Raw genomic sequence first — 27175 nt, 5'->3', positions numbered from 1 at the left:
TTGGCTGCACAAACTCCTGTACAAACAGACATTGTCTCACATCATCATCTCTTTTCTTGCTGCTTAATCTGCTTTCAAAGTCTTGTTGGTCTTGATATTCAAACTGACGATCATTTCTGAGAGTTTAAAAAAAAAAAAAAGGAAAAAGTATGAATTTTTATAAGCTGAAAAAAAAAACTTCATAAAACAAGTGCAATACATTTAATCAAGGAAACAAATGAGCAACATTGTAAGACTTCCGAGTGGAGAAGTTTCACCAACAGAAAATTAACAGGATGTCATAAAATAAAGTAAAGAATAAACCCTGGGAAAAAGAGCATCTTTTACTGTAGTTCTGAAAGACATTCTCTGAATGAACACGTCATGATATGATATGATTACCTGCTGCCTTGTTGGAAATCATTCAAGGGAGAATGCGGTCTGTGAGGAAAAGAGCTATCGAAAGGAGTTGGTGGAAGAGAAAGACATGGTCCCTCATCCAACCCCCTATCAAATGCACCCTGCATTCGTTCTGTGTAAGGTCGGGGAAAATCTGACATGAAAAGATGACATCAATACAGTAATCAAGTTTCAAATTTTCTTTATAAATGTTTCAGGAAAAAAACTAAAATCTCAAATATGTGAGCAAAAACAAACACAACAAAAAAGAATGAAATTTGAAATCATTCAAACGATGCCACCCAAAAGGAGCTGTATATCTGTATCTATATTCTATGTCTTCTATCTATCTATATGTACTGTATTTTTCGGCTAAAATTCGATGTGTAGCAGGGGTGGGCCACATAAGAATTTCAGTACGTCATCTGTCGTGGACCACGTATCTGTTTTGTAAAAAAATTACCTCACCAACTGAATAATTTTCGAATTCATGATGCATGAACGGTTTGTGCCATTATTCCATGAGGGTTTAATGTGTTGACATTTTTGCATGATAATCAGAGAAGTGATTCGTATATATATATATATATATATATATATATATATATATATATATATATATATATATATATATATATATATATATATATATATATATATATATATATATATATACATTTATTTTTGAATAAGGCTCACTTGGCTGTGCATGGATGGGTCTGAGAGTGGAGGAGTAGCAGCTGAAACCAAAATCCTATCCAGGTTCCTCCAAATGACTCAATATTTGTTTTTTGCTTGTTCAGGTTCCTTCTGATGACTTGAATGCAATATTGTACCTATTTGGTCTTCCATTTGATTTGAATTTAATATATTTTAATCCTATTCTGAATTTAATTGAACAATAATAAACGTCACAGGTCAGGGTCAAGTGTCCGATCAAAGCAGAGTTGCATTAAAGCGGGACGTCTTGGTACCCGGTCATCACTGCCAGCAGTTATAAAGTGGCAGTTCTAGTTATGTCGATTATTAATTGCAAAACACACCAATACACAAACACCACACAAAATACACGGCACAAAATTACACAAACACCACACTAAACAAGTCCCGGCAAGAGTCTGCTGTCTCTAATTGCTCTGTATTGTTAACTTCCCCAACAAAGGTGAAGGAGGTTATGTTTTCACCCCTTTCTGTCTGTTTGTTTGTTTGTGTGCAGGATATCTCAAAAAGTTGTGGATGGATCCCGATGAAATTTTGTGCACAGGTTGGGTGTGTGACAAGGATGAACTGATTAGATTTTGGTGAAGATCTGGATCCGGATCCGAACTATAATTTTTTCAGTGATTCTTCACCATTGAGAGGGTGAAAAAAAAAGAAGGAAACACCTGGGTAAATGAGGGACACCAATCAATGGCTTCCACACAGGTGTGGTCCATGTGTTAATTGAGCAAATAACATCCCAGCATGGTTTGGGTTGTGTATAAAAATGCTGCACAAGCCTGGTTGCCTTTATTTATGACGCGCATGGCTGCAAAAGGAGACCCCACAATAGCCCCCATCCAAAGTGCACGTGTGGTCACCCAATGGTTTGATGAGCATGACACTGATGTTATCCATATGTCATGGCCTTCTCAGTCACCATATCTGAACACAAGCTTGATGGGATAGTCACCATATTGATCATTGATGGGATCTTGTGGAATGACACTTGAGACAGCACTTTCCACCTCCAAACAGGTGTGAGTTTATTGACTTTCTCATGGAAGAATGGTGCGGCATACATCCCTCCTGCAGAATTCCATACAGTGGTGGACTCTATGCCATGGTGTCTACAGGTCGTACGTGGTGGTCCAACACCTTACGACCTTACATTGGTGCTTCCATTTTTTTGTCCACGAGCTTACATTCTGTAAATGTATATATGGAGGGAAAGTATTTTGCGTATACGTTTCATCTATTCCTCCAAGAGGACTTGACCTAGGAAGCTTAAACTTTCAGGGATTCATGAGGGCACCCTGAAGCTGTGCATGTTCAAGATTTGTTTGATTCCATTAAGTTTTGAAAAAAATTTTTTTTCACCCATCTTGGCATTTTCCTCTTTTGGGGAAGGGGTGCAATTGGAATTATCCAAGCTATACAACTACAATGCATTACATATGCACAAAAGCAGTTCACATGTTTTTGCTTCTTATAAGTAACCTGGGTTATTTCTATTTTTGGGAGCGATTGAGGCTGCAATTTGTTGCCCATACACCAACCAAATAAAGGGATGCGTCAGAAAAATGTGTTGCACACTTGGAACAAGACTGCCTGTTGGGCAGGTACTCTGCGATGGTTTTAATTGTCACAAAGATGATATGAGCGAGAATTTCTTTGCAAGACATGTCCCCTATTGGTCCCAATGAATGTTCAGGAGATAAAAATTTGTTTGTGTTTAAAGCACACTCGAACCAATACCAGAACCAAAACGATGAAGAAACACTAAAGTCACCGTTTGGGTCGATTCGGCAAAATAAAAGGAAAACCAATTTTCATTTACTGATATATTTTGCAGACGAGAAACCAATAACGACAACTCGGATAACAAACCAGAGATAAAAATTAGCTTCCTTCAACACACGCTCGAGCTAGTACCGGAACCAAAATGAATAACAACCACCTCTCCGAAAGGACCGTCTGGAAAATCTCCCCATCTACTTTCTGAACAATCCTCTTGAAGAAGTCCTTTCATTCAAGCTTCTGGGTCTCACTATCTGCCATGACCTATCCTGGGAAAGCAACATCTCCAAGCTGGCCTCGAAAGCCAGTCGCCGACTGGGAATCCTCCATCGTGCAAATCCCTCCCCGGCACACCTGAGCTCCTGACCATATACAAGGCTTTCGTCCGCAGCCTGGAGTACTGCTCTCCCCTTTGGGCTGGTGCTCCTGCCAGTCACCTTTCTTGGTTTCACGCTGTGAAAACCAAGACATTCACGGTCATTCATATCTCCTGCGATGAGGCTGAGTCTTCGGGTCTCTCACTCTCTCACTGCAGGCAGGTCGGTGGTCTTTCTGTTTTCTACCATCTCCACTCCAGCCCCCCCCCCACGCTCTGTCTGAGAGAGATATCTGAGTCTCCTCTCCAGCCCCCCCATATTTCCACAGGGTGCTCAAGGTCCATCAGCAACCCCCCTCTGGTAAAATTACCAAAATCAAGAATCACTGCTTACCTTCCCTCTTTCATTCCTCTTATTTCCCACCTTTGGAACAAACTCCCACACTCTCTTCATTCCCACTCATCCCTCCAGGTCTTCAAAACAGCTGTTCACCACCACCACCTCTATCTTCCCCCATCCAAAACCACGATCTTTTCTACCCCTGCTAATCCGCCCCAAACCCGCCTCCTTTAAATTCTCTGCTTTCCTTCCTGAAAGTCCATGTTGTGAAGGACCTGAAAGTCCCTGTAGTGTCCATCTTGTTTACCGTTTACCCTGCCCCTTCCCTCTCCCTTCCACAAATCTCGTGTCTCTGTTCCACACTGTTTTTTTCCTTCCCTCTCCTGCCCATCTTGTCTCCTGCTCCCCTTGTTGTACGTTATGTGTGTTAGCTCTCATGGGAGCCTTGACAGTGGATACAAAAAAAAAACACCTCTCTAACCCACCATGTTTCGTTAGTTTCTCAGCGTTGCCTATTTTAATATTAAAAATAATCTGATGTACAAACATGAAGAAAAAACATGCATACAGCTTATGTGCATATATAATACATCATGGTCATATATCTGGGATAATTCGAATTGGACTTGGCCATGGATGAAAACCCAGACCGAAGGCCTGAGGCTTGCCATATGTGCTGCTTCATGCCATGGCAGCACAATATGTTATTTGGGTGGAGTCAGGCCAACTGTCCAGCCAATGGGTATAACACAGTGGGGTGGAGTCAGGGCAGCTGAACACTGACCCATCTATTAATGTGATATGTTCTAAGTTTCAAAAGGGCAGAACTGAAAAATTGATGAAACAACTTGAAACTTGAACTTGTTCTGTAAGTTATCACAATGAAGCCATGCACCAAGTTTCAGTTAAATAGGTCAAAGGGTCAATCAGGAAGGGGAGCATGCGCCGGAGCAGCGCATCGCTGCGTCCACTTTCCGCCGAACTCCAGGGGCCTCGGTCTGGCCATCCCCTAGGCAGATGACTGGCCCATCCCCATCTCCGTGAGATGCTGAATAACCTGCTGCAGCCACGAGGCACGTGCTCGGCCCATTGGCCTCCTCCACTCACAAGGTTCCCTTGCTGAGAGAATCTGGTGAGCAAGATCAGCGTCAGGAAAACAAGCCACATGTCCATACAGCCGCAGCTGAAGCTCACGGTCTATGCAGGTAACAAATCTCATTTGAGTCTCTCTCAGCAACCGCTCGTTGGACACCAAGTCTGACCAGCGATAGCCAAGGATTCTCTGAAGAGACCTGGCACCAAAGTAATTAAGTCTCCATCTCAGATCCCTGGTCAGAGTCCAAGTCTCACATCCATAAAGCAAGATTAGAAGCACCAAGGACCGAAAGACTTGGACTTTCATCCTCCCACACAGGTACTGGCAGCGCCACACCCCATGATCCAGTGAATCCACGACTCCCCCGGCTTGACCCAGACATCTGTTGACATCGAGCTCACAGCCAGCAGAGACAGGAATATCACTGCAAAAGTAAGTGAATCTCTCCGTGACCTCAACATCCTCACCACAGACAGGATAGCAGCATCCATGATGTCAATCAAAGCCTGGATCTTAGTTTTGACACAGGAAACCCGTAATCCCAGCAGCTCTGACTCCTCATTCAGCACCTCGAGGGCCCCCAAAAGGATATTTGGAGTCTCCACAAAGATGACTGCATCATCTGCAAAATCAAGGTCACAGATCTTGACATTTCCAAACGATGCACTGCAGTTTGATCTCTCCGACATCCTCCCCAGAATCCAGTCCACACAAGTGCTGAAAAGTGTTTGGGCCAGTACACACACACCTGACGAACTCCAGTAACACTGGAAATAAGTCAGAGATTGTAGCACCACATCTCACAGCACTCTCAGTACCAGAGTAAAGTTCAGACATAAGATTGACCAGTTTTGGTGGCATCCCACAAAGACCAACAATCCTCCAGCCGAAACTCTCGTATGCATTCGCTGAGGACCCGAAGAGCAAGGATATGGTCAATCGTTGACCTCTTTGGTGTAAAGCCCGACTGCTCTGGACGCTGGTGCTCAAGCACATGGTGGCAAACCCTCTCAAGAATTATCTGAGCAAAGACCTTGCCCGGCACTGAGAGCAGCGTCACCCCTCGGTAGTTGTTGCCGTCTTGGCAATCACCCTTCCCTTTCCAGAGAAGGACAAACAAGGCCCCTCTTCCAGTCAGTTGGGATGATGTCTGTGTTCCAAGCAGAGCACAGAACTGCATGCAATGAGATAAGTAAAGCATTTCCACCAGCCTTGAAAAGTTCAGCATGGATGCCATAGATCACAGGAGCTTTACCCCATTTCAACCGGTTCATCACAGTCTGTGTTTCCACAAAGATGGACCACAGTTGATTGGAGGGTCAGCAATAGGGATAGTCACACCCCTGACATCAAACTCGACAGCTGGTGGATCAGCTTGGCACAGCCACTCAAAGTAACCGGCCCAACGGGCCTTCACTTCAGACTCCTCTGTCAAGTGCCCACCACCCTCTGCTCAAACTGCAGTACATCGAAGAATCGGCTTGAAGGAACGCAATGCGTGAATTCCCCTGTAAGCAGGACGAGAATCACTTGACCACAGGTGTTGCTCTAACCCCACATATTTCTCCCACATCGGCCTCCTTGTCCACCCTTGGTGCACATACAGTTTTACACCTCAGCTACCTGAACAACTCAGCTCTGCCATTCAGCATGGCCCTACGACTCTGGTCAATGGTATGCAGTGTCACTTAAGAGACAAAATTCTTCTTCGCCCTTCGGTGATTTACAAGAAATCCACCGGCAACATCAAGGACGGTAGTCTTGAAGGCACTCCACAACTCTTCAGGATCCCCCAAAGCACCCAGACCCCCAAGTGTCCACTCAGCCTGTTCGCAAACTCCTCAGCTACTCTCTCATCCCTGAGCTTGGCAACATCCAGCCTAGGCTGGGATGGTACCATTCTCCAGGATTTAAGGTGCAGCTTTAGAGTTGCTACAACAAGCCTGTGGTCAGTATTGAGGAACTGAGCACTCCGGTAGACCCTGCAGTTCTGGATCATCCTCCAACGACCGTCAATGAGGACATGGTCAATCTCCTTTGCCACACCGCCAGCGTTGGAATACCAAGTCCAGCGATGAGCTTGTGGGCGCTGAAACCATGAACCAGCCACCCTAAGTCCATGACTTCTTGCGAAGTCAAGGAACTTAGTGCTATTCTGGTTCACAGTTCCAAACGCATGGGGACAAACACATGTCTCATAGCCATCCCTATCAGTTCCAGTCGATGCATTGAAATCCCCCAAGACTAGAAGAGTATCTCACCTGGGGCACTGATCAACCACAGACTTGAGCGGGGCATAGAATACGTCCTCCACGGTGAGATCACTCGCCTCAGTCGGAGCATATACAGAGACCAGGGAAATGACAGCCAAGGAGTGATGAATCCAGAGTCTTATAATACGTTCGTTGACCGATGTTACTTCAATTATCATTAGTCAGCTTGTTAGACACAGCTACAGCAACTCCTTGGGCATGGTAACCATCAGAGCGACTAAACCAATAGAAGGTGTAACCACCCGCCATGATCTCGCCGCAATCCGGTCTCCGAACCTCAGAGACATTTGCAATATCGATGTCCAAACGCTTGAGCTCAGATGATAACAGAGATGGGTGATCATCCTCTCTTAGGGATAGACAATTCCAGGTACCCACCCGAAGGGACCGCCTCAGGTTAACCCAAGGAGACCGCTGTGTGGTGGACAAACCTCAGCACCATTCCAACGCACACTGCCGCAATCTGACCCTGGAAGGTTACCCCGTGGCTTTCCTCCAGTCATCAACGATTGGGGGTCCCGAAGGCTTTTTTTGTGCTTTTCGCCATGTTTTGCGGAATGATGGGTTTGACAGTGGCTGGAGTGCAAATCCTGCCACCAATCTCCAGATAAAAAGTAACCCAACAGCAGGAGGACGTCTGCAGACACAGATGGGCACTAGATATGGATGGCCGTTGGCTCACAAGGAGCTCCTCCACCCTTTGACAGGTTTTGTTTTTAATCCTGCTGAGTGTCCATATCATGCACCCCCCTCATCAAGAATCTTGGTGGAGGAGACAGTTTAGTCGCCGACACCTGACCATGGAACAGGCTAGTACAGGTTTACAAGGTACCTGTAGCAAGGCACAGATCTAATCTGACTTGACCTGACAGCAGGTCAAGTTAAAGGGTGTGGGGGAAAAAGGACTGAAAAACCACAGGTGGGACAGACGTACGGACAGACAGTAAACCTCTAGTCCCCTCTGGTGAAACCGATGGGGACTGATAAGATTATCCTCCTGTCCACTCCCTTCAGGAGCAAGTGCTTCTGGTAAGCCCAATATTACAACATTGTTTGAATTAATTTAGCTGCAATGAATATATCAGGGGACTGATTTCGAGCAACTTTCTAATTTCATGTGGTTTCATGAATTTGCATAACACGACATCTCTGTTTGTGTCACAAGCACAAAAGAGACAAAGTTATTTGCACCCCAACTAAGACGCTCATTCACTTATACCCTGCCACATCCTCATCACTAATACAGAAGTACTCACTACTCAAAAACCCACACCTACCACCCTGCAAAACAAACACACATAATTAAGTCAAAAGTTTAAGCGTTCTCACTTCACAATACAGATAATCCTAAATTGCATCAATCATTCTTCAAGAAAATGGTGCCATCTACCATCCTCAAAACCTTCGTTTGGCATTCTGCTGCTGTTCATTCTTGGATGCTTCCATGGAGGACTGCACATGTCTCGATCTGTGAAATTACAGCATTTACATCAGGCTTTATCTCAGTGTACCTTTCTGATAAATGTTGCGAATGATGTACGACACGTTGTGTGGCAAAGCATCTCACCCCATGCCCTCTCACTCCGTGGAATCTCGTTCCGTGTCATCTCACCTCGTGACATCTCACCCCGCGACATCTCACCCCGCAGCATCTCATCCCGCGGCATCTCATCCCGCAGCATCTCATCCCGCAGCATCTCATCCTCTGGCATCTCATCATGTGGCAAAGGACGTTTCATTGGTTCATTGTTATTTGATGGTATTGATGATGCAAAATGTTCAGGGTCTTCATACACAATCTGCAACAAAATTGAAACTTTAATATATCCATTCAGACAAATGAAACCTATCTAACACCACTTTAAATTAATTAAAAACAAACAAAGAAATTGACACAGCACCGTTGTGTTTCTACATATGCAAACAAACAGAGAGGTTTGGATTTATGCCAGACATCTTAAAATGGCAAATGGGTATTAACAAAAATACAGGATGGTTGAGCACCTCGTGTGTATGTTGCAGAGAACCTGGTCAAGCTAGGGAAATAAGAGAAAAAGCAACACAACTTGAGTGGTGATACATATATATTTCAAGACCTTTTCCTTCAGCAATGACAACATGCTAACAATAAATACAACATTTCAGTCTACCATGAGATGTACTGTTCCAGTCAAAAGTTTGGACACACCTACTCATTCAAGGGTTTTTATTCATTTTTACTATTTTCTACATTGTAGAATAATAGTGAAAACATCAAAACTATAAAGTAACACAAATGGAATTATGTAGTAACCAAAAAAGTGTTAAACAAATCAAAGCATATTTTATATTTTAGATTCTTCAAAGTAGCCATCCTTTACCTTGATGACAGCTTTGCACACTCTTGGCATTCTCTCAACCAGCTTCATGAGGTGGTCACCTGGAATGCTCTTCCAACAATCTTGAAGGAGTTCCCACATATGCTGAGCACTTGTTGGCTGCCTTTCCTTTCTCTCTGCAGTCTAACTCATTCCAAACAATCTCAATTAGGTTTAGGTCAGGTGATTGTGCAGGCCAGGTCATCTGATGCAGCACTCTATCACTCTCCTTCTTGGTCAAATAGTCCTTACACAGCCTGGAGGTGTGTTTTGGGTCATTGTCCTGTTGAAAAACAAATGATGGTCCCACTAAGCGCAAACCAGATGGGATGGCGTATCGCTGCAGAATGCTGTGGTAGCCATGCTGGTTAAATGTGCCTTGAATTCTAAAAAATCACTGACAGTGTCACCAGCAAAGCACCCCCACACCATCACACCTCCTCCTCCATGCTTCAAGATGGGAACAACACATGCAGAGATCATCCATTCACCTTCTCTGCATCTCACAAAGACACCGGTTGGAACCAAAAATCTCAAATTTGGACTCATCAGACCAAAGGACAGATTTCCACTGGTCTAATGTCCATTGCTAGTGTTTCTTGGCCCAAGCAAGTCTCTTCCTCTTATTGGTCTCCTTCAGTAGTGATTTCTTTGCAGCAATTTGATGATGACGGCCTGATTCATGCAGTCTCCTCTGAACAGTTGATGCTGAGATGTGTCTGTCACTTGAATCTGTGAAGCATTTACTTGGGCTGCAATCTGAGGTGCAGTGACTTGGCAATTTCTGAGGCTGGTAACTCAAATAAATTTATCCTCTGCAGTAGAGGTAACTCTGGGTCTTCCTTTCCTGTGGCGGTCATCATGAGAGCCAGTTTTATCATAGCGCTTGGGAGCCAGTTTCACCACAGCGCTTGATGTTTTTGCGACTGCACTTGAAGAAACTTTCAAAGTTCTTGAAATTTTCCGGATCGACTGACCTTCATGGCTGAAAGTAAAGATGGACTGTCATTTTTCTTTGCTTAGTTGAGTTGTTCTTGCCATAAAATGGACTACTCCAGTACAGACAAAATAATGGTCTTTTACCAAATTGGGCTATTTACTGTATACCAACCCTATCTTGTCACAACACAACTGAGTGTCTCAAACGCATTTAGAAGGAAAGAAATTCCACAAATTAACTTTTAACAAGGCACACCTGTTAATGGAAAGCATTCTTGGTGATTACCTCATGAAACTGGTTGAGAGAATGCCAAGAGTGTGCAAAGCTGTCATCAAGGCAAAGGGTGGCTGCTTTGAAGACTCTAAAATATCAAATATATTTTGATTTGTTTCACACTTTTGGTTACTACATAATTCCATGTGTATTATTTCATAGTTTTGATGTCTTCACTATTATTCTGCAATGCAGAAAACAGTAAAAATAAAGAAAACCCCCTCAAAGAGTAGGTGTGTCCAAACTTTTGACTGGTACAGTACATGAAGTGTAAAATGAAAAAAAAAAAGTCACCAAGAGTGCAGCAGTGGTTCAAGCAGATGAGCACACTTTTTAACATCATAAAAGGGCAGCAATAATAGTGGGAGTGAAAGAATGGAAAACAAAAATTTAGAAGTACTGTCAATGTCAGTACTGACTGTGTGATGAGTTGAAATAAATAAATTTATTTACAAAGGTCTTTTTTGCTCAGACGAAGGGTAAAACCCAAAATGCCAGCACCTGGTAATCCATCACTGTGTATAATTGTTACCATTTGATTCTACTTTTCAAAATTTATATTACAAAGCACTGTTTAAGAGCATGAAAGAAAGCATACAATGAAGCGTATATCCTTAAGTAGAGGTCAAGGATTGAAAAATGTATTCTAAAAAAGCACCAACGTTTTTTTTTCCATCACCATAATGTTGTTCAACCCCTCCCTCTTTCTCCAAGAGTCAGGCTGATGGAAAAGCAAGGTGACTGAGGGTAAAGACTGACAGCTGGGCAGTGGATAACTTACTGTTGGACACAATAAGCAAGGGAATGGATTAACAGAAAAGGACAGAAGGAAGGGAGGAAACAGAAACCTGCAAATAAAAGGGTTGTATTCAGAAAGGTTAATGAGGGTATTATAGATTATGGGTAAAGATGGGGGATGACATGAGACTGTGAAGCAACAATTGCTTGAAGCCTGGAGGAAAGAATGCGACAGCACAGCCTCAGAAAGGCGGTTCCACACATGGGAGAAGTGCAGAATAAAAGAGTTGAGGTGTGCAGTCAGTCTGGATTTTTCAAGTTTAATCGAGATTACTGGAAGCACATGCACATCCTGGAATTGTTAGGGATGGTTGGAGGGTTGAGATCAGAAGGAGCAAGACCAGAGGAGAGGCAGTTTAGTCGATATGAATCAAGATAATTATTATTATTTGATAAGAAATGGCAATGTCTACAGCCAAACTTACTTCATAAGAAAACAAATCGTTTTCTTTTTTTTCAAGTTTGGTGCAGAACGTTTTCAATACTGCAATTCTTTCTGCCTTTTTCGCTGTCACAGGAACGATGCTGCCGTAAGACGTGTACTGCAAAACACAGAAACGTATCATTTAATGCAATTCTCCATGCTTACTTCCACAGACTGCCTACCTTGGATTAATCAATGACAGAAGAATAGTAAAGTATGCAAATAAGTCTCAAGCTTCCAAATCTGAAGATATGGATGGAGCTCTTCAGGTTACTTAGAAAGATAAACTATTTTAGCAAATTATGGAAATTAACCAACAGCCAATGAAAAATACACAATTTCATTCACGCACCCATGAACTATGTATGACTACTTGTACATTGAAAATATTACGATAGTGCCCGGATATGCAAATGCTCTTCAAATTTCAAGTTAATTGAATTTAAATTGAGGATTTTAGAACTTTGGCTTATGTTGACCTTTTGGTCTATGTTGACCTCAAAATTAATAGGTGGTTGAGTTCAGTGACCTCATATGCAAATGGTCTTCAAATTCCAAGTCAATTGGATGAAAATAGAGGATTTTAGAAAATTTGGCCCAATTTGGCCTTTTGGCAGATTTTGATCTCAAAATTAATTGGTGGTTGAATTCAGCAACTTGATATGCAAATGCTCTTCAAATTTCAAGTTAATTGGATTAAAATTGAGAATTTTAGAAATTTGGTCCATATTGACCTTTTCGCCGATGGTGACCACAAAAATAATGCGGTTGAATTCAGTGATTTGATGCGCAAATCCTTTTCAAATGTCAAGTCAATCGAATGAAAACTGACAATTTCAGAAACAATTTTGGGTCGACCTTATGGCTTATGTGGACCTTTTGACCGATAATAACCTCAAAAGTAAGAGGTGGTTGAATTTGCTGACCGATATGCAAATCCTGTTCAAATTTTGAGTCAATCGGATGAAATTTGAGGATTTTAGAAAATTTGGCTCAAATTGGCCTATTGGCCTTTGTCGACCTTTTCCGTCGGCCAAAATATTAAAAAAAAAACAAAAAAAAAAACTTCAATGCAGAACCGCCACAGGGTGAGTGACATTAATCTCTGCAAATTTCAGGGCAATCGGTTGAGCGGATTGGGCTGGAGGCGAGCGGACAGAGACAGACAGACAGACAAACAAACAAACACAGGCGACCAACATTTTTTTTTTTTTGCGCGCGTGCGTGCGTGCACACACGCACACACACACTCAATATAATTGTCACTTTTTTGCCAAGTAACAAACAGATCCAAATGCAATCCCCTCTCCGAATCCTTTGGCGAGGGTAATTTAAAAAGAAATCATTCAATGGACCTTAAGCGCAGGTTCAAACCAAACATACGCACCTTAAGTGCAGGTGCAGCTTCGCAGCAAAGCACGAGTGATTTTTGCTAGTCTATACTAATACGTCAGTGTGTGTGTGTGTGTGCGTGTGTGTGCGTGTGTGTCTCCTCCACAACTCCAAAATCATGAAACCGAATTGCGTGAAACTTTGCATGCATCCTAAGAAACCTCCAAGGAAGTGCAAGAGTGAAAATTGGGTGTTTGGGTTCATTAAAATACCCCTTTGGAAATTAATTAACGGCCTTATATAATTATATCCTTTATCAGGCACCATTCTTGGCCACCTCGTTCTCTGGGGTCTTAAGGCTTATCCTGGGTTACCTTGTTGGGGTCTGAAGCCACCATGGTTTTTCGCCTGCTCAACCATGCCTCGACTTAAAACAGGCCGCAACAATTTCTGAACGCCAAAGCATTTTTTTTCCACATTCCTCACTCATATTATCAAATGTATGCCTGGTGTCAGCTTAATGGTGAGGGTGGTGGACTTGGGATCCTAGAGTCGAATTAAATTCCTGCCTCTCATTGAATTCATACCAGCTGGGGTTGACTCAGCCTGTCATCCTTCTGAGGTCAGAAAAATGAGTACCAGCTTGCTGGTATTCTGTGTCGGAGTGGTGACCTGTCCAGGATTGTGCCCAATAGCCAAGGAGACTGCTTCAGCAGCACCAACGCTCTGCACAGAGTATGGTCCCAATGGATGGATAGATGGATTATCGAATGCCTTCATTATAGCTAAGAATTGCTGTATGCATCGCTCTTGTAAGTACTATAATTTTCAAATTAGGAGCTTGGAGAAATTTCATGCATTATATGATGCAATTTTCCACGATCTACTCTCATGGACTAATTAATGTATTTCATCAAACTATGATTTCGGCTTTGAGGATCGGATATCGTCCGGAAGAAATGTGTCGAAATCTGGAGTGAAATCTGATAACTTAAAGATATAACGAGTCTTAAAACTAAGCCGATATACCTAATTACATTAAGCAAGCAAGGTCATGGTCCCTCCTCCTCCGTATATACACAAGAATATGTGAAATTTCCAAAGCATTAAACTTAACTTTTGCCACTGTTTGGAGAATTATATTGAGTGAACAAAAGATTTAGGAATGTGCCAAAATTAACCAGCTTCATTGAGCTATACGATTCATTGCATTCACTGCTTGATCTCGTGCCCTGTCCCCCAGAGGGACTGCATATCCACAGCATCTACAAGAATTGCATATATTTTCGGAGGTTCCACGAGGTGCGCCACAGGGAAACAAAGCAAATTTGGTGAAAAACGGATGTTTTAAAATAAAATTATGACGTTTGCGCGGACTGCGAAATGGTGTACTACGTTAACGGGTGCACAGCTCTGCAGGCAACGTGGTAGACTATCTGCAATGTTTATTTCACGGGCGATTAAACTTTGCAATGTCTCCAGGGTTGTTCTATGTTAAACAACAACGTTTTTGTGGATAAAGTCATTATTTGAACGAATTAATTTTAATTTTGTTAACTGCTGCATGCACTGTGAAGACCGGCTTTAAAGTTAAAGGGATCCTATATGGTATGCAGCCACAGCCTGGCCAGTCGTTCCTTATCCACCATTTCATTGGAGGGCTTGCCTGAGTGCCTAAGCCGCTTGCCGAGCACCCGACAGTTGATATCAGTTCAGTTTGTGTCCTGATTGGGATGTACAGTTGGCAGTTGCGACAAGGTAGAGGTAAATAATTTACAAAGGTTACATGGTTTCTCTTTGTGAGTTTCAAAGCAAAATATATTTGATAATGTCCGATTTCCGAGCCATTTGCCGTATTAACGCGTTTTCTAAATTACAGAGCCAATTTTTTTTTTCCACCCGTCACATGACAATTGGTAACTGCTTATAATGATTAATGTTTATGCAGATCTCCCTGAAACATCTATAATGCAACGTTGCTTATATAATTTGTTTATTGAAATTCCCCCAAAACAATGGTGAAAGCGACTCAAGGTTTTGGGGTTATATACAGTATGGACTGTTGTTCATAATCACACCGACTCCAATATACTGATATCGGCCAAGCACTAATGGAGTGAGAGTGAGAGTGGAGTGAGAGTGAGAGCGTGTGTGTGTGTGTGTGTGTGTGTGTGTGTGTGTGTGTGTGTGTGTGTGTGTGTGTGTGTGTGTGTGTGTGTGTGTGTGTGTGTGTGTGTGTGTGTGTTGCTCATAAAGCATACCATTTTCTCTCTGCCAATTCCCCTCCACCCACCCGTGTCTCTGCCAATTCCCCTCCACCCACTCGTGTCTCTGTGTCCCTCTGTGTGTCTGTGTCTCTCTGTGTGTCTGTGTCTCTCTGTGTGTCTGTGTCTCTCTGTGTGTCTGTGTCTCTCTGTGTGTCTGTGTCTGTGTCTCTCTGTGTGTCTGTGTCTCTCTGCGGTGATTTTTTTATTTTTATTTTTATGTTGAAGACTTCATTCACGGACAAAATAATCCTCATCGAGGCCAAGTTATAAATAAAAGAACTGCACTGATGGAAAAGGAAGGAAAGAGAGAATAGTCTAAAAGTCTTTGAGGAAGTAAAAAAAATCTGTTTTTTGAAAAGGGAAAGGTCATAAGTGTTTGGGAAGATGTGAGAAGGTAAAGAGTTCCAGAGTTTGGCAGTGGGGAAGAAACAAACATCATAATGACCCACCCTTGAGTTGCCAATGGCCACACAATAATCATGTGATGTGATGGCTTGTTGAGTATTCCTTGGTCTCCCTAACGGTGGAGGTACACAAGCAGCAAGTTTTTGCGAACAGAAACCGAAGTTCTATCTGTAGAAATGAGAAAGAGAGCCCACTTTGCGGCGTAATTTGAGCGGGTCTAGTTTTGAGGTCACATTGGTAGAGTTGACAAGTCAAATAACTTTGGATTCCATTCTGTCCAGTAAGTATGTGGAGCTGGAACCTCCCCAGATGTGAGAGCAGTCCTCTATAAAAGGATGAATAAATCCTTTATATAGTTGGAGCAACTGTTCAGAGGAGAAGAATCTTCGACATCTGAACAGGACTCCTAATTTCTTCAAGGCAGACTGAGCTATTCACGTAATGTGTGGATTCCAGGATATATTTGATGTTGGAGTAATACCTTGTAGGTTTATTGTTGAGAGGAGTTTTAAAGGGAGAGATGAGAATAAATTGAGTTTTTGAAGCATTAAACTTAACTTGATTAGATTTGCCCCACTTGGAGATCTTGTCCAAATACAAATTTAAAGTGGTGGCTGTGATGAAACGAAATGTCGATCGAGTGAGGGAAGACAGGGCAGATGGGAAAGACATGGAGGAATATCAGCAGCATATGAGTGCATTTGGTTATTTGTGGAAGAAAGGTCATTGATAAAAAGAAGGAAGAATGTTGGAGACAGAATGGAACCCTGAGGTGCACTGTTGTTGATAGGGAAGGGGGGGGTGATGTTGAACCATCAACAATTACGGATATAGAGCGGTCAGAGAGAAAGCTCGATATGAGACTAGAGTGAAGGAGGAAGCTGAAGGAGGAAAGCCGAAAGAGGGAAGTTTAGATATCAAACCCTGATGCCAAACTCTGTCAAAGGCTTTTGAGATATCAAGGCCTGCAACAAAGGATTCCCCAAAGTCTCTCAAAGAAGAGGCCCAGATATTCGTAATGCAAGAGGATATAACCTGCAGATCTTGCCTTGCAAAAGCTATATTGGTGGTCAGATAGAAGACTGTGAGATTCACGATGCTTGAGAAAATGGGAATTGAAAAGACATTCAAAGACTTTGGAAACAGTGGAAGTCAGAGAAATAGAATGGTAGTTACAAGGGTTTGAACGATCACCCTTCTTTAAAATAGGTTGTACCAAGGCATGTTTCCAGGTAAGAGGAAAAGTTTGGGTTTTTAAACAAAAACGAAGCAAACGAGCAAGCACGGGTGCAAGTTCTGAAGCAGATTCCTTCAAGACATGGGGAGGAATGCTATCTTGCCCATAGGCCTTGCTTATGTCTAAAGAGAGGAGTATTTTTTTGACTGCATGAAAAGAGATTATCGGGAGGGACAGATAATTGGTGAGGGGAGCATCAGAGGGAGATGGAATGTTCGAGCCATCCAGTGTGGAGTTGGAGGAGAAAAGAGAACCAAAAAGGAGGAGAGGAGATTGGAACCATACTCTGTGCAGAGCGTTGGTGCTGCTTAAGCAGTCTCCTTGGCTATTCGGAACAATCCTGGATGGGTCGCCACTCCGGCACAGTATACCAGCATGCTGGCACTCATTTTCCCGACCTCGGAAGGATGACAGGCCGAGTTAACCCCTCTTGGTATTAATTCAACAGCTGAGTGGGATTTGAATTCAGGACCCGAGGATCCAAAACCCACCACCCCAACCATTAAGCCAACACTGGGCGTAACCAAAAAGAGTTGTTTATAGGTCGGCAAGACAGCGATGATCGTATCATCGGAACGGAAAAGTAAAGGAAAAGATAGAGCGACAGAAGTTGTTGGAGATACTTTTTAGCTAAGGACCATAAATATCTATTAGAGGAAGATGAGAGGTTGTCACATTTCTTTTGGATAAAGGAATGCTTCACCTCACGAATAAGAGTTTTTCCATGTCCGATATGTGGCATCCCTTGCACGAATGGCCGCAGAGCAGGAATTATTGAACCAAGAATTGGTCGGAGAGATAGACTTGAAAGAGAAGGGGATACAAGTCTCCATTCCTGCACCAATAACCTCAGCTATACATTCAGCAGATATAGAGGCATTGCCTGAGGAGAGGCAGTAGTCTTTCCAGGGAAAGTCAGAAAAGAAGTTTCATAAACCAATCCAGTCAGCATTATTAAAATGCCAATACTGGCATTTCGTTAGAGCAGTTGGAGGAGAAGTGGCGGTGGTAATTAAAGTGATGTTCACAAGATTGTGGTCAGAAGAACCAATTGGAGGTGAAATTGTGTAGTTATAATGCAACAGATTGGAAGTGAAGAATAAATCCAAAGTATTGGTGGTGTGGTCATGACGATATGGGATATGGGAAGGGTGGGTGATAATTTGTTCCAAATCATTAAGAATGGAAAATGTAAGAGCTTCAACTCCCTCAACATCCGTGTTTGAAGATTTCAGCCATACTCTGTGGTGTACATTGAAGTCTCCGAAATAGAGAAATTCTGCTTGAGGGTGTTCCGATGTCATGGCCTCATGGCAAAAGATAAGATAGTCAAGTCAAAGAAAGCTCTAAAGTTTGTAGAATTGGGAAGCAGTAAGTGAAGCAGAGACAGATAGTGATGGTCAGGAGACAAATCTTAAGCCAGACGACAAAGTTTGGAGGTTTGAGGTCCACAAGGCATACACAGCAGGTGTGTTGATGTTGGAGTAGACACAGACTCCTCCTTTGAAGCGGAATCGTGAGTGACGATTGTTGTTCGAAATGTTATAAGAATTAACAAGAACATCATGTGATAATTGGCTCTCTGAGACAAGAAAGATATTAGGAGAGTAGCTTGCAAGATGATGTTCAACAGAGGAAAGATTTGAAGAAAGACCATGGATGTTTGTGAAATGAATTGAAAAAGAGTCATGTTGGTTCAAAAGGCAAGGGTCTTGGGAGGGACCGATACTACTACTGCCTGAGCTCCCTCTCTCATTGGCAGCAGAGACAGGCAGGTCACCGGAGATTATTCACATGCCATAATGCCGGGAACTAGGGGCCATTAACTTTTTGGACTTTATCATATTTAATTGGAGGCTGTCTGAGGGAAATGAGAGGAAAGATAAATAAAAGAGAGAGAATGCAAAGTGAGGAGTGAAAATGAGTGAGTAAGAAAAGTGTATGACGTTTGTTTGCAAGAAAGAAAGATTAAAGCAAGCTCGGTAGTTATAGTTTGAGTGAGACAGAAAGTAAGACCCGGAAATTCTGACAGGGGGAGTGCAAGATGGTTCGGGGCACCACTTTATGCCTGATTAATTATGTCTGGATGGTGTTTGTCTCCGGACACGTATGAGCGGTGTTCATGTTCGGATGGGAGATTGTCTCTGGCCGTGTCCAGGTGGTGTTTGCCACCGGACGGTGTTTGTCTCTGGGCAGTGTTTCCGGACTGCATTTATCTCCGGACATGTCCGGGCGGTGTTTTTCTCTGGGCAGTGTGTTTCTGGACTGCATTTGTCTTCGGACACGTCTGGGCGGTGTTTGTCTCCGGACACGTCCGGACGGTGTCTATGTTCGGACGGGAGTTTGTCTTGCCGTGTCCGTGCGGTGTTAGTCTCTGGGCAGTGTTTCCGGACTGCATTTATCTGCGGATATGTCCGAGTGGTGTTTGTCTCTGGGTGAAATTTATCGTATGACAGGTAGAAAATGGATTTCAGACATTTTTTTTCCATCTTCATCGTTATTCTTTGCAGAAGCATTTTGATGAGATAGTATGAATCGTAATTAATGCTCCACAGCATGTCTGCCTTCCCTTCCTCTCACCTCTCGCTGCCTTCCCTTCCCCCACCCATCCTCACTCTCCTTCCTTCCTTGCTCCAACACCTATCCTCCTTCACCTTCTCTCCTTGCTCCCCCACCCCTCCTCGCTCTCGCTCATCTTCTCTCCTCGCTCCCCCACCCTCCTCCCCCGCCGTCCTCGTTCCCCCTACTTCCTCACTCCCCCTCCTTCCTCTTTTCCCCTCCACCTCCTCTATTTCCTCCACCTCATCTCTCCCCCACCTCATCTCTCTTTCCCCCTCCACCTCATCTCTTTCCCCTTCCACCTTCTCACTCTCCCTCCCAACCCTCCCCTCTCTCCCTGCCAACCCTCCCCTACCCCCAACCTTCTCTTTCTCTCCCCACCCCTCTTTCTCTCCCCCACACCCATCTCTTTCTCTCCCCCCACCACCCAACACGTTCTCTCCCCCACCCCTCTCTTTGTCTCCCCCCAACCCCTCTCTTTTTCTCCCACCCCAACCCCTCTCTTTTTCTCCTTCCCCAACCCCTCTCTTTTTCTCCCTCCCCAACCCCTGTTTCTCCCCCCCCCACTCTTCTCTTTCTCGATCCCCTCCCCCCCCTTTTAGTATTCCCATCAGCGAAGCAACGGGTGGTATTTGCTCGTGCTGTAATAAATTTGCAACGACTGATGATAATACTCAATTGCGCATGCAATTTAAGAAGTGCCGTAAGGGTTAAATTAGCTAATTAATTCACTGATGATATCATTTAAGAAGTGCTTTGAGGAATAATTAATTGGTTACTGTGGTATAGCCTGCGGGCCTGCAGGGCGGGGCATGATGATGGGGGGAGTGGTCGTCGTGAGCATCGTGTCTGCCAGGAATATAAGGAGTGCGCGCCGCCTGAGGCGTCGTAGTGGTGCCGTAGTGCCGTAGTGCCACGGCTCGTGAGTGTGTTGAGTACGTAATAAAGGAGAGCCGCGGGCAAAGTACGCCCGCGCTCACGCTTGTACACCACAGCCGGGCTCGACTGTTCCCCCGCTCGTGCCTGCCTGCTAAGCATCTTTACCACGACACTACAGTTGGCTGACGAGGATCTTCGGATCGGCGTGTGCAGGGCGGCAGCGAATAACCCGTGCGGTTCCAGGCTACGGAGCCAAGGGTCTCGCCAGCACGAGCATGGCAGAAGGTCGGGGCACGGCGCACGGGCGCGTGCCCGTTTTCGGGGGAGATGACTTCGAGTTGTTTTCTGAACAATTGGGTTGCTACTTCCGCGCGAATGATGTAGATGATGAAGAAAAACGCAAGTCGATCTTGCTCGCCTCGCTATCAACGGAGCACTACCGGCTGCTGAGTGATTTGGTGGCTCCAGATAAGCCCAATGATGACGGGCTATCGTTTCAGGACATCGTGGCGAAAATGAAGACCCACTTGGCGCCAGAGAAGTCGTTGCAGCTCGCGCGGTTCCAGTTCGATCACCTCGCGAAGGGGGGGGGGGGGGCGAGGAGCGCGTTGCAGATTTCGTAGCACGGGTGAAGCATTCGGCCGTGCCTTGCAAGTTCACGGCAGAGGAGCGTCCGGCACGACTCAGAGATCGTTTTATTTCTGGTCTGCGAGACGCAAAGATGGTAGCAGCCATCCTGCGGTTGACCGACGTCACATTCGACTCGACGGTCAGGACTGCTTCGTCTGTCGAGCAGACACTCACGGATGTCTGCACCATCGCTGGCCAGGACGTAATGAATAGCTCCAGCTGGGGCATGTCGGCTGATCCCGAGGTCCACGCGGTGACCCAGGTGCCGCAGGTCGCACATCCCGGAGTTCACGCGATGACCCAGGCGCCACAGGTCACGCAGCCCGGGGTCCGCGCGATGACCCAGGTGCCGCAGGTCGCACGCGCGTCTGGCGGTGCGGGACGAGGGCGCGCACCGCAGCACGGTCGCACCGGAAGCGAGGTGGATTTCCAGGGGTGCTGGGGGTGTGGTGGTCCGCACCTGCGACGAATGTGCCCGTATAAGAACACCGTGTGTTTGCATTGTCACAAGGTGGGACATTTGAAGCGTGTGTGTCGGATGGTGGGGGCCTCCGTTGGGGTCTTGGATGGCGAGGTGCGGGAGGACCCCAGTGACCTGGAGATCGGCCTGCAGCCGGGGCATGGCGATGCCGGCAGGCCGGAGCAGGAGATGCAACCACGGTTGAGTCTGTTTTCCATTGGTCCGGAGATGACGACGCCGTTCACGGTGGAGGTCGAAGTGAATGGCGAGCCGACCGTGTTTTGCGTGGACACTGGGGCTGCAGTGTCAGTCATGGGCGAGCAGGCGGCTCGTGGTCTTCGCGGTGTTCGCCTAGTCGAGACGACCTTGTCGCTGTACACGTACACCGGTGAAGCGATTGCACCGCTTGCGAGGGCCGACGTCTCAGTGCGCTACCGAGGTTGACGCGCCCGGCTCTCGGTGTTCGTGGTGCGAGGGGAGGGGCCCGCCCTTTTGGGTCGGGACTGGCTGGCGCACCTCGGGCTGGATCTCCAGTTCGTACCTCCAGGTGTGCCGGTGCTCTCTTCGATGCTTTCGTCGAGGCCCGAGGGCGAGGTTCTGGCGGCGGGAGCCGCGTCGATGCAACGGGAGCGGCCGTTCGTTGCTGCCTGCAACGGTGATGTGCGGTTCGGGAGCAGCGGGAGCCGTGCCAGCTCTCGCGATGAGTTCTCGCGCTTCGGCGGCGTTCATGAGGCAATGCGCGCCTGTGTTGTTCGGGCAGCTTCAACGGCGAGCTGCAGCGAGCCCGTCGCGTTCAAGGAAGTCACGGTTCGCAACATCGAGTCAACAACCAAGAGACGGACTCGTGATGGGGGTTATGGATTGCTGTTCATTGCATATTTGTTTTTCCTTGCTCTCGTGATGCGGTTTAACGTTGTTGAAATAAATGCCAACAGTTCCTGTGTGAGAGTGGGTTTGGCGGAGATCAATCATTGGGTTTTGCAGTATGGTCAATGTGATGTGGCTTTGGGAGCGGTGGTGGCGAATAAAAAGGTTTGGTTGGCCTTCCATTGCCCCGGGCCGCGGGTAGTTGCTTTGTCATGTGCAGGGATTTTGCCGAAAGAACGCGCTGTACGGGAAAATGAGTTTGCAATGGTTCCAGTGATATTCCTATTGATTTATGACGAGCCTATGGTTGAAGTGTGGTTTGAATGGAGTTGCTACCGTCTAACTGCCGTGTGGGTCTCGGAGATCGACTCGGAGCCAGGACTGGTGCGCTGGTCAGCGTTACCCCCACCTCTGGTTGCGGCAAGGTCAGCCGTGCCTGGCGCCGGGGGCGCAGCTCTCTGTGTTCGCTCAAGGCCGTTTAGACGGGTATTGGCATCTCAACTGATTGTGGTGCGTGGGTTGTTGTGGAGCATTGGTTGCATCCAGCCAGCGGCGCTGTTCAGCGCACCCATCCAAGGTCAATCGAGTCTGGCGCTGGCGCCACGGCTTCCAGACAGCGGGCTTCTGGCCTCGGAATGTTTATCTGCTTCAGGTCTGCCTGGGGGAGGTGTGCCGCCTTGTGGGCCGGAGGCGTTTGATGGTGCCGGGGGAGGTTTGCTCGGGAGGTCGCCGCGGCCTCGCCGAAGGCCATGTAAGCATGAGCCGCCTGGGGGCGTTTCCGCTGTGTAGTGCTGCTGTGCTTCTCGCCTTGCTGCTTCATATCGGTAACGCGGTCAGAGTTTGGTAGGTGCTGTGTGCACCTCCGTCTTCGGAACCTGGCCGTTGCAGCTCCACTAGCTCGCTTCCACACGTTACATGATGTGATGTGCTTTTATACTTCGCTGTTTTCGTTTTTGTACCTTGTCTACTGTTATACCGTAGTACTTCGTGCTGTTTATGCTTATTATGATGGTGATCATTTAATAATCATAGTTTTAGGAGGGAGGAGTGTGGTATAGCCTGCGGGCCTGCAGGGCGGGGCATGATGATGGGGGGAGTGGTCGTCGTGAGCATCGTGTCTGCCAGGAATATAAGGAGTGCGCGCCGCCTGAGGCGTCGTAGTGGTGCCGTAGTGCCGTAGTGCCACGGCTCGTGAGTGTGTTGAGTACGTAATAAAGGAGAGCCGCGGGCAAAGTACGCCCGCGCTCGCGCTTGTACACCCACAGCCGGGCTCGACTGTTCCCCCGCTCGTGCCTGCCTGCTAAGCATCTTTACCACGACACTACAGTTACGAGAAAAACCGCTCCTTGCAGGAGTGGTAAAGAGGGCAACTTTAAGTTGGAGGTGGCCATCCCCACTTCATAGTACGCAGCCATGCAACCCCAGAGTAGAACCACTACTTCACAACTTATTTCATCCAGCGGTTAAGAGTGCATAAAATACAGAGCACATACATAAATCGGCGAAGTTGTTTTTGATTATATAACATTTTCATGCAGAGATACTATTATAATACTGTAAACCGCTGGGACTTGTAATACACTCTCCTACCGGCAGCGGTCCTACCCAATAGACATTTAAATAGAGAATTTGCGTCGTCCCTTCCCAAGCTCCCACAACTATATGAAAACGCGCGTGCGGACACACGCACGCACGCACGCACACTCTCTCTCTCTCTCTACTATGAAGGGCTGTACAAAAGTGCACACAATTTTGTCTTACACTTTGGGATACTGCTTTATTGATATCATTTGCATTATACAATGCACAACAATTAATCACTTCTGTGTTTGTATATGATGCAAACATGCACATTTCATCTTTGTCAGACCAAGTACGTGTATAAATAATGGTGTGGATAGGCAGACACCGTGTGGTAACACATGAGATGTCCATTTGAAGAAGTGTCACAAAACACTTCATAAATTATACTCACCACAACAATTTCCCTGTGCTGGTTTCCTATAATGTGCTCAATGATACTCGACTGTGGAAGCTTGACATCACATATTCTGCACGTGTAGTGCGGAACTTCAGAGGGATCATTCTTGGACCAGTGCTCGGTGATGTAATGCAAGCCTGAGCATAAGAGAAGCATGGGCAGCAATGTTTAATGCCGATATGACTTTCTAAATTTCTGTTTTTAAAACATGTACAAAGACAAATGAACCATCCTTTTTCATGCACTCCCATTTCTGATATGTCTGGGCACCCATGGCATACACACTGTTCTCGTGAATGTTTTCTCATTTTAGGAAATCAGCAATTTAATAAGCATCACAAGACTATTTTCTATGCAATAAGCTGTTTACTCATCCTTCAAGTGGGCACACAATGTGAATTTCAAGTGGAGTTCAACTTCTTCACTTATATTTATGCTATAATTAAAAAGAAATTTCTTCATCATTCCCAATGAACTGTACGTGTGTCATTTTAAGTTTCAAGCTGTGAACAAATCATTATCACCATGTCAATGAGGCACTGAAATATGTGCCATGAAGTTACAAGAAATCATACAATTTAGTGTCGTACAGCAAAGAAGATTGAAGGAATGTTTTAAAATTACATCAAATGTTCAAATATGAAATTAGACAAGTTTTAGTCTCATCTTGAACCCCCCCCCCTCTCTTTCTCATCAAAGGGCAGAGGAGCTCCTTGTGAGCCAACGGCCATCCATATCTAGTGCCCAACTGTGTCTGCGGATGTCCTCCTGCAGTTGGGTTACTTATTATTCGGAGGTTGGTGGCAGGATTTGCACTCCGGCCACCGTAAAAGCCTTCATTCCACAAAACACAAAAAAATCTGAAAACCCACTCCATGGGAGTACCTCCTGTGCAGCTTCCCTTCGCAGGGCAGCTCACCAGATGACGGGATTGGGGCAAAGCCTTTGGGACCCCCAATCATTGATGATAGGAGGGAAACCATGGGGTAACATTCATGGGTCAGATTGCGGGAGAGTGTGTCGGAGTGGTGCTGAGGTGTCGTCCACCAGACGGCGGTCTCCTTGGGTTAACCTGAGGCGGTCCCTTTGGTTGGGTGCCTGGAATGTCCTATCCCTAAGAGAGGAAGATCACCTGTCTCTGTTATCATCTGAGCTCAAGCGTCTGGACATCGGTATTGCAGCACTCTCTGAGGTTCGGAGACCGGATTGCGGAGAGATAATGGTGGGTGGTTACACCTACTATTGGTCTGGTCTATCTGATGGTTACCATACTCAGGGAGTTGCTGGAGCTGTGTCCAATAAGCTGACCCCAATGAGTATTGAGGTAACACCGGTCTAGAGTCCCTTTATAGAGAGAGTAGCGATATCGGAAAAATCTAGTCACGTGATTGCGTGGAGCCATTTTGAGTCCATCGCGGACAGGATCTGACGCATATCGGTCAGCGTTTTAACGTTCCCGCTGTACGCAGCATTCTCATTCGTGTTTTACATCGATTTTACGACAAAATGACAGCTTGTTGCACCTTTGGGTGCACAAATAGAACGAAGAAGGGATTCAAGATCGGTTACATATTCATGGTTTGAGTATTAATCATAAATGAGTTCAAAGCCTTTCACAATGGTCTCTGAGACCTTCGTAAAACAAATAATAAAATAAGTTTTTTTTGAACTTTCATATGGAAGATATGATTATTGTCATTCAAATTTTCAGTGATGCTTCAGAAAGAATTTGCTAGAAACTAATTCATGCCAGTTATACAGTTGTATGCCACAACTGAGAAAGAGGGGGGGCATGCATTGAATGTATGTATTTGTCTCTGTTGATTTGAATGTGAGGACATTAACGTGTGTGTGTGTGTGTGTGTGTGTGTGTGTGTGTGTGTGTGTGTGTGTGTGTGTGTGTGTGTGTGTGTGTGTGTGTGAGAGTGAGAGTGAGAGTGAGAGTGAGAGTGAGAGTGAGAGTGAGAGTGAGAGTGAGAGTGAGAGTGAGAGTGAGAGTGAGAGAGAATGAGGGGGCCGGGTGGGGTGGGCTAATCTATTTTTGGTGGGATTAATATATGATCGGCAACATGCAGCAAAGTTTAGATTAATAATTTAAATATGAAACTTAAACAAACATAAATATATACCCGCACACGATAAACAATGTCAAACAACTGCAGAAATACAAAGATAACTCTTAACATTGTATTGTACATGTACATGTATAAGCAGGGAGGTGAGAGTTCGAGTCTCGCTCTCGCCTCCCTGAAATTAAAACGAGGCTGAAATAAGCAGCACGTGTACTTGTCTCGTTCATTCCTTCTTTGTCATGGTTCTAAATGTCTGTGACTGTTAAATCACAACCAGCTCTGTGAATTTCTTCTTTATCATTTGGCTCTTAGTTGTCATAAATCTTCTATTTTGTCATCTTCACGTAATTTGTTCACTATCAACATGGAAAAGACCATTCCCATCTCTCATACATAGAGAACATAATGGAATACACGGTTCAATGCACTTGCGCCATACGGCGGCTCCACAAGCACAACGCACTGAATGGACTCAAAATGGCGTCAAATCGTTAGTTGTTGCTACTCTCTCTATAAAGGGACACGACACCGGTCAACGAGCGTATTATGAGACTCAGAATTCGTCACTCCTTCGGTGTCATTTCCCTGGTCTCTGTCTATGCTCCAACTAAGGCGAGTGATCTCACCATGAAGGATGCATTCTACGCCACGCTCGAGTCTGTGGTTGATCAGTGCCCCAGACGAGATACACGTCTAGTCTTGCGGGATTTCAATGCATCGACTGGAACTGATAGGGATGGTTATGAGACATGTGTTGGTCCCCATGGGTCAGGAACTATGAACCAGAATAGC

The 27175-nt window shown here is 45.3% G+C and overlaps 1 protein-coding gene across 9 annotated transcripts in view; it reads right to left on the bottom strand.

Moving 5' to 3' along the window:
- Positions 1-27175, bottom strand: part of LOC147030581 (uncharacterized) — a 163944-nt gene that overhangs the window by 44304 nt on the left and 92465 nt on the right. For 2 of the 9 annotated variants that reach the window (XM_085874795.1, XM_085874796.1), the window contains 6 exons: positions 24306-24448; positions 11696-11812; positions 8470-8701; positions 8293-8370; positions 382-532; positions 41-116 (listed from right to left, as the gene is read on the bottom strand). In XM_085874795.1, coding sequence (XP_085730921.1) covers positions 41-116; positions 382-532; positions 8293-8370; positions 8470-8701; positions 11696-11812; positions 24306-24448 — 797 coding nt within the window. The remainder of the gene's footprint in view (positions 1-40; positions 117-381; positions 533-8292; positions 8371-8469; positions 8702-11695; positions 11813-24305; positions 24449-27175) is intronic. The other 7 variants (XM_085874798.1, XM_085874797.1, XM_085874799.1 and 4 more) reach the window with 7 other exon arrangements.

This window comes from Eptatretus burgeri, chromosome 3 (genome assembly GCF_056783735.1).
Source record: "Eptatretus burgeri isolate ZD-2024b chromosome 3, Ebu_testis_v1, whole genome shotgun sequence".
Taxonomy (NCBI): domain Eukaryota; kingdom Metazoa; phylum Chordata; class Myxini; order Myxiniformes; family Myxinidae; genus Eptatretus; species Eptatretus burgeri.
Note: the sequence above shows the minus strand (reverse complement) of the source record. Positions and strands in the feature narration are given on the sequence as shown.